The 13,291-nt window shown below is 34.6% G+C and overlaps 1 protein-coding gene across 1 annotated transcript in view; it reads right to left on the reverse strand.

The window, feature by feature from the left end:
* The window catches only part of LRBA (LPS responsive beige-like anchor protein), a 600,745-nt gene that overhangs the window by 525,099 nt on the left and 62,355 nt on the right, over nucleotides 1-13,291 (reverse strand). The window contains exons 19-20 of the mRNA XM_082652852.1: nucleotides 9,918-10,048; nucleotides 606-684 (exon numbers count right to left, since the gene is read on the reverse strand). Of these exons, the coding sequence (XP_082508978.1) occupies nucleotides 606-684; nucleotides 9,918-10,048 (210 nt within the window). The remainder of the gene's footprint in view (nucleotides 1-605; nucleotides 685-9,917; nucleotides 10,049-13,291) is intronic.

Below are 13,291 nucleotides of genomic sequence, written 5' to 3' on the forward strand. Positions count from 1 at the left end.
AAACTATTTCTCTCTACTTATCTCATGGATCCTCTTATCCCTGGATGACATCACAACTACAAGCCTACACTTGTAGCACCCAAGTACGTTTATTTTTAAAGTGTTATGCATTTCCCAATTGTAATAAGGCAGATTAAGAACTCTAGCCACAAAGGCCCTAGTAGTGGAATATATTCACAGCCTTCCAAATTAGAATTTGAAATGCATATACCCAATTAAACAAGATAACTGACAGTAAAAATCTATCTATAATTCAGTATCAATATAAACTTCTTATTTCAGCATTTCTAGGGAAGATGAACAATGAATTCCAAATGTTCAATCTACAATCATATGAAACGTAAGCCATAAGCTACTAACTACCTGTGAAATTAAATATTTGTTATGCATTCCATATTTATTAATCACAAAAAGCTACTTCTTGGGAATCTTTTACATCTCATAATCTTTAAGAAGGCACTTCTAAAATACTCCCAAGCCTCTAAACGTCATGTATGTTTTTTAAAAAAGAAACAAAGTAAATTTTTCTAAAAATTGTAGCTAGACATTTTTAAGAGTCATCAAAAGGAATAAATCACAAATATCCAACTTAGTAGCTTGAATACCTCATATTCGAAACTTGGTCTTGTGGAACTGAACCAACTGTTGGAACTGCAGGTAATTTTGCATTAGATGATCTACCACCTATAAAAGAAAATAACCATTCAGGGGATTTTCTGTTTTTAGATACAAGAATTCAAACAGAAAAGATATCCTGATAGCAAGTTACCAAAAAACATACCATACTGCATTTTTAAATGCCTATTAATTTGGATAATATTAAAATCTACCAATTAACAAGGTTTTTCTTGAATCATTTAACATAAAAATCTCAGTTACCAGTTCAATTATCACACCAAGCAGTCCTTCCACCCATCAGCTGAAAACGTAATAGAAAAGTAAATTCTGACTCACTAAAGTGGGGTCATGATTCCTTTCATTGAACATCAAGTGGCAACAGAGATTTACAATTAGAAACTTTTTTAATTGAAGCAAAAAACAGAAACGGTTAATTCCAAATTTAGCTTAAATAGGTATGCCTCATTACCATGAAAACTGTCTTTATTCAGCCACCAAATAACTTCTGCTATACCCTGAATGCTTCTGAGTCTAGTCCAGCAAACATTATGCAATAACCACCTGAGAAACCTTTCTTAAATGATACAAGCAGAACACACTCCCTCATGTGCGTCCTCACTGTAATTAGTAAATAACCTGTTGTTTGCATTTGTCACATTGTATTTCAATTGGTTTTTTAAATGTCCTTTTTCCTAGTATACTAATCTTTTTGAAAGCAGAGATCTCATCTTTTTCATCCATCGATCTCTAGCACCTAGACAAACTGACACAATACAAGGTTCTCAATTTATGTTAATTGCAGAAATGATTCCCTTAATCATTCCATCCCCATATTTTAGTAGGTCAATCTTCCCACCTGGTATATACTTCCCTCTCTAGTTCCTACAATTTTATGTCCCTATCTTTGTTCAAACTACTTTGTAAAATTAATTTTCACCATGTGATCTTATTTTACTCTCCAATGAACACTCCCAGATGTCCTTACTCTTGTATATCTGTATTGTTAAATGCCCACTCACCATCTTATAGCACAAGATGTTCAAACTACCTTGCCCTATACAAGAGCTACCTCCTTTATGTTTTCAACAAATAACTGTGCTTATAAATTTTACTTGACAAGAGAAAAATAATTACCAGGAACTTAACTCTGACAGAGTCAAAGAATGGATAGGTACAGAAACAACACACAGTATGAGAAGTATTGAAAAAGTCTAGAAGACTAATTTGGAGGATAATTTACTGAGGCTTGAAGAGTTCTAAAAAGCTCAAGAAAGTAGGGGAAAAATAAAGTTCCCATTTAACAATCAGGATATATGGGATAGAAAAGCATTCAATTTAAGCTAGGAGTAGGACCTGAAGAAACAGAAGAGCCATTTTCTTTCTAAGGACAATAATAGGGAGAAGGAAGAAAAGAATGGACACGCACACAGTGTCAAATGCCCCTCTCTGACACAGGGACCATAAGAGTCACTGGAATCCAACTGAGATGATAGCCTAACAACCTGGACAGTATAGGCAAAGGAGGTATGCACAACTTGCTTGCAGCTGCAATCCAAGAAGTAAAGTTTCTCTTTCTAAAAGTAGTGTCCTAAAAGGGCACCAAGTTAGTATTAGAGCAGACTGAAATCCCATCACAATTCTATAGAAAGGTAGACCAAGAAAGGCAGCAAACATATTGAAGCAAATGAAACAAAGATGCAAAGCTTATAGACAAGGAGGGAAGAGGGCCTCAAAGGATTCTGGAACCTATCAGGATGCACTATCAGAGATCAGATTCTTTTGATCTATTCTTAAAACTTCAGGCATGGGTAGCCTGGAAACACCTCAAGGAGACAAAGTGGTGTGGACAGAAAGATAAAAGAAAGATAGAAGAAGAAATGTTCACCTAGGATGTAGAAAGAAAGATGGCAGAAACAGATGAGAAGGTAGAAAAGCAGCCTCTTTGACATCTGGGAGCTGGCCCTGTAATGTCAACTAGGCCCTGGTGTTGTTAAGAGCTGGCTTAGAGCCCCGAGCTAGGTCTTGTTATTCTCTCCCTGAATATAAACAATTTCATAAAACAGCAACATCAGACAAAGCCATGCCATGACCATGATGAATCAACATAAAACAATACCACTCTGTGATCATGCCCCAACAGACAAAAACATGAACTCCAGCCAAATAACAAAGATGGTCAAACATCCCAAATCTTAATATGAAAGATTGCTGTTTCTTTACAAATTAGAGCTTTACCCTCATTCAAGTCTTCCACGATTCTAGGTAAGATTTATTAGGATATTTAATCATAGAATTACCCATGCTTTCTGACAGAAGAAAGCCCCACTTCCTTAACCCCTCCCCAAAATCATCATTTTTTCTAGTTATTTTTTAATTACACAAAGCACGAATACATCCATATTTTTAAATTCAGCAGTGTTTTGCACAAACCCTCCTAGTCCCAATCCCTCTCCAAAGGCAGCCACTATCAGCAATTTGGAATATATCCTTTCAGACTCTGTTCTTTGCACTTACATGCAAGCTCAAATCCTATAATAAATCTTTTCTAACACACTATTCCTGAGATGCCCCAAGTTTCACTATGTGCATTCTCCCTCACTGACTTAGTCAACCAAAGGTTTACTACTGGGATCTTTGGCTGGAGAATATTGACACAGACTTTAGATGAAGTTGGGCAGAGAAAGATGGCAATCATGGGCTTATTTTAAAAGAACCAGAATTTAATAAATCTCTAAGTAAGAATTCTTTTCCAGACAACCTATTTCATCGTGATAAGATGCACATTTTTCTACATGGTAACATCTCTCAAATTAATGCATTTTACAAAGGCATCTTAGCAATTGTAGTCAGCCAGAAGTTGAAATCTAATTGTGAGAAAACACAGTGGATAAAATCAAGAACGCAGCAGCAGAATCAAATCTGAAATTTGGTAAATGACTAAAGGAGGAATTGCGTAACTCTTTGAATTCATTATTTTGCCAATGTAAAACCTCAAGATTACATAAACTAAAGGAAAAACGGTTGAATAATTAATATAAATATACTGTCTGAATACAGGGATACCTCGGAGATATGTTGGGTTTGGTTCCAGACCACAACAAAGTGAATATCACAATAAAGCAAGTCACACAAATTGTTTCGTTTCCCAGTGCATACAAAATCATCTGACAGGGCTTCCCTGGTGGCGCAGTGGTTGAGAGTCTGCCTGCCGATGCAAGGGACACGGGTTCGTGCCCCAGTCCGGGAGGATTCCACATGCCGCGGAGCGGCTGGACCCGTGAGCCATGGCCGCTGGGCCTGCGCATCCGGAGCCTGTGCTCCGCATTGGGAGAGGCCACAACAGTGAGAGGCCCGCGTACCGCAAAAAATAAAAATAAAAACTAAAAGGCCTAATTGGTATTTTTTCTTGAGCTTTTCTGAAGTTGACGAAAAGGAACACATAAGGCCTCATCTACTTAAAAAGAGATAGAAGTAATAAATTGCAAGAAAATGTTTGTATGAGGCTTCAATTCAGACAGTAGTTTAAAACAACATTAGCTTTTACTGCACAAATTGAGACTAATTTTAATGAGGTGAAATATATATATATCAAAATTTGAAAAAGTCAAGGAGCATTGGTGGCTCTACATGAAACAGTAACAAAAACGCTTTCTTGACACTACCCTAGAAATAATGCCAATTTTCAAACCTTAAAAAGACTAGAGCAGAAAGGGATTTTTTATAAAGTGATCTTTTCAAATCATAAGAAAATACATTACCAACAAAGATAAGTGAATCAACTAGCAATTGTTTTAAGGAAAAAAAAATCACATAAAAAATAAATATATCAGTAATTTCACACCAGGTTGACCTTCATTCCTACCAGACAGAAAAATGTAACTTCCAAATACATTCAGCATTTTTTCAACTCAGCTTAAAAAATCATAAATTTATGACAAATTTGTTTTTAATCAATTTAACAATAAAAATATTTTCAACAAGTGATCAAACATGTAAATTCAGAAGCTACTTCCAACATATGGAATGGTACTGACTTATCTTTTCCTTATCCTTGCACTGATAAACTGGCTCCTTCAAACTGACAGTCTTCCAGACATTCAAAAGAACAAAAGGGAAAATGTAAATAGATCATCTGTCTAGCATCTATCCAGGGAATAGCCGATTGTTAATTCAAGGTCCCTAAGGGTCTACATAAATAATGTCCTTTGCAAAAAAGTACTATTAATACAAATGCCAATATTTAATCCCTAAACACGGTTATTTTTTTAATTGCCTTCTCTCTCCTTTTCTCCCTCTTTCCCTCCCCACCCATTCCAGACCAATTCAGGGAGGGATAGTCTATATGCCCAGCTAAAATTCTTCATTAAATAAAAGAAACTTTTATTGGATAAGTAAAGATAAGCCTCTTGGGTCAAAGATTATATAAAGCAAAGAATCAAAATTTTCCTTCAACATTAAAAATAAACATACTAATTTATAATATGCATGGCTCTGATACACAGTAGAGCCTAATACTCTGGTAAGTAGTGTAACTGTTAAATTTTGCAAATTAGCAAACACTCAGCACATAAATTATTTAAGAACAGTCTGTTTAGTTCCTTCATTGGGTTAGCTTCAATTTTGTTTTAATCGTTTACGCTTTGCAAATCAAACATATTTGAAAACACCACCGGACATTTGAAAAAAGAGTAACTGCATCTTAACACATATTGTAGTCTGGACAATTAAACCTTTACTAATGAGTAACTAAAATTTACAGATTTTGATATATTTACTAAAAACCCTATTTTCTCTTTTAGTGTTCTTTATAAATAAATATGCATACACAAAGGGCAAACCTTGTTTCTTCTGATGAATCTTTTACCACTTCTTACGAAAGGTTTGCCATTATTATTATATTACACTTTTTTGCTAATAAAATGCTACAAAAGCTAAGAAACATTATTCAAACTAAAATCTGAAATTTGTATGAGTCAAAACTTGGATACTGATCATAGTTTTAATAATGTACACTGTTTTAAAATGTATTTCCAGGGCTTCCCTGGTTGCACAGTGGTTAAGAATCCGCCTGCCGATGCAGGGGACAAGAGTTCGAGCCCGGCCCGGGAAGATCTCACATGTCGCGGAGCAACTAATCCCGTGTACCACAACTACTGAGCCTGCACGCACTCTAGAGCTCACGTGCCACAACTACTGAAGGCAGTGCGCCTAGAGCCCGTGCTCCGCAACAAGAGAAGCCACTGCAATGAGAAGCCCGCGCGCCTCAACAAAGAGTAGCCCCGCTCGCCTCAACTAGAGAAAGCCCACGCACAGCAACAAAGACCCAATGCAGCCAAAAATAAAAATAAAAAATAAAATTTTTTAAATAAATAAAAATAAAATGTATTAACAAATCCTTAATTTTTTCACAAAATTATAAAATTATTTGGGTGGTAATGTTTTGACAGAAAAATCTTTGACCTCACATAAGTTGACAAGTTCTCATTCTTTTTCTGGGATCCAGTCCTAGTTTGTCTTTAATTGTGCCACACGTAAAACATAGAAATCCCATTTTGATATCAAAATTTCCAAATAGTTTAAACTTCTTTGCTACAAAACTCATATTTTATGTTTTCTGTTCAACATGGTTTCTTCCAAGGAAGTTCCCATTTTTGCTAATGTACTATGTACTATCGGGTATATTTTTTTATTAACCAATAATCTATTACTAACTATGAGCAGTTCACTTTTTGTTGCTGACTCACTATAAAATTCAGAACTGAAGTCGTCCCAAGACACAAAGGTTTATGGTCCACAGAGACAGATATTAACTGTACTTTCATGTAAAGAAAATAATCCAAGATCAAACCAAGAATAATACCTAAGTTACCCAGATCTGCAAGAATAAACTGCCCAGCTCACCATGTAATCACAATAGCAATCAATTCATCCACAAATCATTTTTCCCAAATCTTGCTTGAACCAGAAGCAGCATAATAAGCTTTGATATACTGTATAGCCTATTTTTTTTAATGGCAAATAACTTAAATCAAGAGATCTACCAAAAAGAAAACAAAAATCTATCAGCTAAAAATATTGATGGCAGAGAGATAACTATTTGTTTGAATTCCAAGTGAAAAGAGAACAGACTACAAGGGCAAGTATAGTAGGCAAAACACGAAAAATAGGGCTGTAGGAGAGTAAGAAATAGGATGACTGAAAACATTCAGTTGGGTTAGATTTCTTATCAAGGCAGTAATGTTCATGGCAGCAATCAATGGAATGGAAATAATAAACTAAAATCGAGACACCATATAAGTGAAAACAAGAGCCTAGTGACAGAGGAAGAGGAAAGGAAAAGTCAGGTATGGAAATCAAAACAAGTGACAAAAATAAAGACCATCATCACAAGAACAACTCAGAATGACTTGTCATTTTTAAAAAGGAACGAATTTTTTTTAAAATAAAGGGAGCTAAATAAAGGAAATGAACTACAAATTCTACCCCAAAATGGAAAAAACTGGGAACTATTTGAGAAACACTACCACCACAAGTTATACAAAATTTAAATAAGAGGGAGAAAAGGGTACATTATGGGCTGGATACAGGGTTTTGTGGGGTTTTACCAATAAATATGATAGTCTTCAAGATAGCAAATTATTTTGTAATTCTGCATATGGTTCTTCAGGGTATTTTACATTGTAATGAACTTACTGGAAAATATACAATGGCTTCAGAAAGAAATTTGTTATGCTGTTTTATATCAAATATTACTCATATATCAGCTTTCTTTCTGTTTCTTATCTCTTCTGAAGACTGCATGAATTTTTTTTTCTTCCCCTTGTACCAATTTTATTTACTTGTTTAACATTTTTTCTGGCTTTATTGAAATAAGTCAAAGACTGCATGAATTTTGAAAAATATATTTAAAAGAAATCAGAGGATCCTATTTACCTTGCCCCATAAACTGAAATTAAAGGGTAATATATTCAAAATAAGATGATAATATTTTACTCAGTGTACTGTGAACCTCTGAATTTACTACATATGCTTTGGGAAGTTATTAGGAATTCACTATTACTGAATTTAAAAGACAGCAGAAAGTTTCATAGATATTAGTAACATCTGACTTTTTCCCAACAGGGGCTTGTCTAGAAAAATCACAGTTGATTTTTTTTAAGGCCTTTGGATGGAGGTGGAAGAACAGAAATTTGCGTAACCAGTCCAAAATAGATCCCCAAATTGCTGCTTCTCCAAAGTAAAAAAAAAAAAAAAAAAAAGTATCAAAGTATAATGATGAAGGAAATAAAGAAGGAGAAAATAAAGAAGAGGAAATTTTGCTGGAGTTCTACACTTACTTTCCTTTATTGTTTCTCACTAAGACAATGAATGATGAAAAACAAAATGTAACACATATACCACACTATTGCAAGATGTTAACAACAGAGAAATGCAGAGAGGGTGAGGTTGAGAGCATATATGGGAACTCCCTACTTTCCTTTCTATTTTTCTATAACCTAAAACTGACCTAAAATATAAGGTCTATTAATCTTAAAAAATGTTTTAATAAAGTAAGAAACAAGGCAGCACAAAACTGTCTACTACCACTGCAGCTTTTGGTTTCCTTGTGGATATTTTTCTTCAACAACTATTCTTTCCTAATTATAAAAATAATACAGGATTACTGATAAATTTTTGGAAAATATACTAAAATTAAAAATTTTGAAAATCAAAATTTCCATTAATTCATGGAAATAATCAAGTAACTTCAGAGTACATTTCCTTGCTTCTTCCATGTATGAAAAGTATATACATACTTCACATAGTTATGATTTCATAGCATGTAAAGTATTGCATGTAATTTTTTTTTTACTTAACCTACTGTGAGCATTTTCTATTATCACTTAACACTAAGAAATTTGTAAAGAATTAATCACATTTAAAACTTTGAAAAAAAGTTTTTGTTAGCACAAGTAAAATAACTACAATGAAAGGAAAAAGAAAAGCAGGAAAGACAAAAGAAATAAACAATCCTGGGACTTCCCTGGTGGTGCAGTGGTTAAGACTCCATGCTCCCAATGCAGGGGGCCCAAGTTCGATCCCTCGTCAGGGAACTAGATCCCACATGCATGCTGCAACTAAGAGTTCACATGCCACAACTAAGGAGCCCACATGCCGCAACTAAGGAGCCTGCTTGCCACAACTAAAACCCGCAACCAAATAAATTTAAATAAATAAATATTTTTTTAAAAAATACTAGTCTTGTTTCTGGAACACATGATACATAGTACACAGAAAGGAAAAATTAAATGTCCCTGACAACTGGCTAGTAGAAACTCAAGTTAGCAGCAAAACTCGCTGAGATATACCGGTTTACCAAATAAAGGTAGAACATTGGATAGGAGGCCTGAGATGTCGCAAAAGATGAAGGAAAAACATTATTTCTGATTTTAACATAATCCACCTAGTCATTCCTTCAAAATTCCTTTTATTTTTCATTAATCTCATCCTAGAGTAACAAGAGAGGATGACTCCTTTGGGGGATTAATTTTTTTTTTTTTAGTTTTTTGGGGTATTTTTTAATGAAATAGCACAACACTTAGAAATACACTACTTATATAAAATAATATTCCCTTTGTCCTAACTTGGTCTTTTTAATATCACATAGTCTTCAAGTTCACCTGCTATTATCACTGAGCTTCCAATCAACATCTAGGGATATAGGATCTTGCACCCATACATGTGCACCAAAAGGCTTTTACGTTAGGAAGGAATAGAGAGAGAGAGGCGGGGCAAAAATCAAATTGTAGTAAGAGTTATTGAACTACTGTGACTAATGCTAGAATGATGATAGACTTGAGGGCAGCATTCCCTTTCCAAGCATCTAATTCAAAAACTATGCAAGAGAAAGCAAAGTACTGGATACCATATAAACATCTGGCAACTGATAACCAGATTAGAAGACCAAATGTCAGCAAAACTTTCTCATATTAACCACTATCTATACACATCTTCTCAAGTGAAAGGAAAGGAAAAAAGTATTTTAATACATCTGTCATTCATTCAACCACCCAACCAGCAGCATCCAATTTGTCATACACTACTATGTTTAAGTGGAGAAAGTATTAAAATCCTTGATTTAATTTATTTCATATTACTCAAAAATGATGATTCAGAAAATCATCAAATAATCAACAACATAATACAAAAGCATAATCATTCAAAATATGCCTAATAAAACTATTTAACTTAATCAAAAATCCTAAGCTTTGCAATGGGATTAAGAACTTTTTTGTTGAAATCGCTGATAACAAACTCACCAGGTGATTCTCCCCCCACATCTGAGGCTTGGGCTGAATCTACTGAAGAAACCACACTGACAGCATTGGTAGGTATACTTGTAAGTGTTGAAGGTAAGACTGCTGATTTTTTTGTTGCCACGATGACACTTCTGTAATAAAGAAAGTAAATAAATTTTAAAATACAGAAAATCACTCAAGTTAATTACATGAATTTCAAAACAGAAAATAGGAAACCAACTTCTTTTTCCTAACTTTTTCTTATCTCTATTTTGATGTACAACTTAGAATATACTCTCAATAAGAAATCTCTTCAGTGGTGTTCACAGTTATTTATACTTCATTTTTTTAGAATCGAGACAATGTTCTACAAAAATATAATAATCAGTTTTAACATTTCAATTTATATTTATAATATTCTTTAAATTTAGGATCATCTTTAATTATCCACCTTAAAATATAACCAAAGGTATATAGGAAAATAGGAATTTGGCATTCAAATGGAAAATTAATTAACTTTTTCTTAACCTCAGAAGTGAAGCAGAAAACTCAACATGCTTCTGTAAGGATTTTAAAGCACCACTAAGTTGAAATGATAAAACCTTAGAAATCTTATAAGGTTAAGAAAATGCAGGTATGAACAATTTTTTAACATGTATACAAGCAAAGTTTTACTTTTTAACTCTCATAGACTGTCTTATATTACACAGAAAAAACAATGCATAGGCATAAAAAACCTAGATGTAAAAATATCAAATAATCAAATTTGTTCATCTTGGGTATTACTCAAACACAGGTATTTACGATATACCAATTTCATTTAAGTGTAATACTTTATACCAAAATAGTAACTAAAAGACCTTAATAGGCATAACTTAAAAGGCATTTTTAATTGAAGTTAGCTCCATAAACATGCAAAACCCCAGTTAATGAGGTAAAGAGGACAGCTAATATATAATGCACTCCCACAGCAGTGCTTACTTTTAATTACCTGGTATTAACCATAAGCCTAAAGTCTTCAACATTCAATTTATTTAATCACATCTTTTGTTGACAATATTGTAACTGCAAGCTTCAAGTACTCCCTTAACAGCTTTAAAGTATTCAGTTCCTAAATAAAGTTACTTAGATACTTGATCCAGATATATGTATTCCACAGTGAAAATTATATAATTCCAGCACTTTAAAAATACATTTTGTTTTCACTGTTACATCAAAAAGAGATAATACAAAGTGAAATAGGTTTCGTTTTACTTCAGTGCCTATCATGTGACAGCAAACACTGTTGCCAATTAAATCAAGTTCTCTTGTGCTAGGCATGGCTTATTCAATGTACTTGGGGGTAGCTGGTGTCACATCATTATAAGGGTGACTGCCAATGTTAACTATACACTAAAAAATAGAAGCAACAGCCACCTGAGCCCTCAATCCAAAATGGTGTGCTTAAATCACGGTAGCTTATATCGGATGAAGATTATTGACTTTAGGGGGAGCAGATGACCCCCTCTGTGCACACGTGCGTGTGTGTGTGTGTGTGTGTGTGTGTGTGTGTGTGTACACGTGTGCTGGTAGCACATTCAGAAAACAATAAAAAATGTAATTTGTATATTACCTACCATGGGGCAAATATTTACAAGCCTATTGTTTAAGAAAATCTCTAGCTACCTATTTCCTAGTAACCTATTTTGGGGGGACGGGGGCAGCGGGGGGGGCGGGGGGAATATGGAGAATTTACTTAGACATTTGCTCACAAAAGAAAGAACTAGCAAGATTTAGTTTACTCATACAATAGGCAAGTACTGATAGGAGCAATAGAAATTAACATTTAGAAAAGTGAAATTGCTTTTTCTATATTTGAAACTTAAGCCATAAACCTACCCTATGTACCAGCAATTCCACTCTTAGAAATTTCCTCCAGATAACTGAAGTCCACAAAAAATAGGTACAATAACATTCAGATAGCTTTACTGATAAGAGCCAAAAACTGGAAATAGCCCAGAATCCTTTAAGCAGAAAAATGAATAAAAATATGGTGGTGTGTTTTTACAATGGAATAATATCCAGCAATAAAAACATACAAACTACTGATTAACGTAACACATATGAATCTCAAAAGCATTATGTTGAGTGAAGGAAGCCGTATACAGAGGAACAGAAATTTTGTATTTCCTTTTACATGAAGTTCTAGAAAAGACAAAACTAATCTATTGTTTAAAAAATAAATAAAAATAAATTTAAAAATTAAAAAATAGAACAATAATTGCCTGTGCGGGGTGGAGACAGGCATTGGCTGAGAAGGAGCATGAAGGAACTTTCAAGACTGATGATATCTTGATTGGAAATTTAGGTTACACAGGTGTTTAATTTGTCAAAACTCATCAAATGGCATACTTAAAAATTTATGCCTGTTGTTGTATGTACATTTCACCTTAAAAACAGTATTGATGTCTGGTTAGAGATCTGCGCCTGAAATGTTTGAGTGAAGTGATCTGATGTATGCGACTTACTCTGAAATGCATCAGAAAAATAAGAATGACTGATGAATAGAGAGATGGCTATATGGAGAACTCTAAGATGAAGCAAACAGTTAAAGGCTAATTGCAGAATCTCAGTGGTGGGTCTCTGGGTGTTCAGTGTACAATTCTTGCAAATTCTCTGTATGTCTGAACATTTTCATAATAAAATGTTGGAAAGCTGGTAACAAAAAAAAAATGTTTACCACAGATGTCCCATAATATGCACAATCTCTATGTGTCCAAGATGGTACAGTTAATAAAAGATAACAAAAGAACTTGACCTCATTTCTATTCCTTTAAACAACTGCCATTAATAATGTTTTTTGTTTGGTTTTTTTTTGCGGTACGCGGGCCTCTCACCGTTGTGGCCTCTCCCGCTGCGGAGCACAGGCTCCGGACGCGCAGGCTCAGTGGCCATGGCTCACGGGCCCAGCCGCTCCGCGGCATGTGGGATCTTCCCGGACCGGGGCACGAACCCGTGTCCCCTGCATCGGCAGGTGGACTCTCAACCACTGCGCCACCAGGGAAGCCCCTAATAATGTTTTCAACCATGAATAATAGCTATACTTTATTTCAGTTCAGTAAATATTTATTGTCCAGTATCTTTCACATATTCTCATTCCTGACACATCTGAAGTGTGGCTTCCTATATGAATTTACATTTAACTAGCACTCCTTACACACTACTGCAATATGCTGTTATGGTTCTTGAACTGAGCATGTACATGCTTTCACAACTCCAGTCCTCTGTATGTGTTATTTCTCTACCAAGACGCCTTCCTCTTAGTCCTGCTTGCCAGCTAACTTCCTTCTCACCTTTCAAAACCTTGCTCAAAGGTAAGCCTCCCCAGATTGCCAAGTCAGAGTCCACTATTCTTT

The sequence above is a fragment of the Grampus griseus genome (assembly GCF_964374135.1).
Source record: "Grampus griseus genome assembly, chromosome: 4".
NCBI lineage: Eukaryota > Metazoa > Chordata > Mammalia > Artiodactyla > Delphinidae > Grampus > Grampus griseus.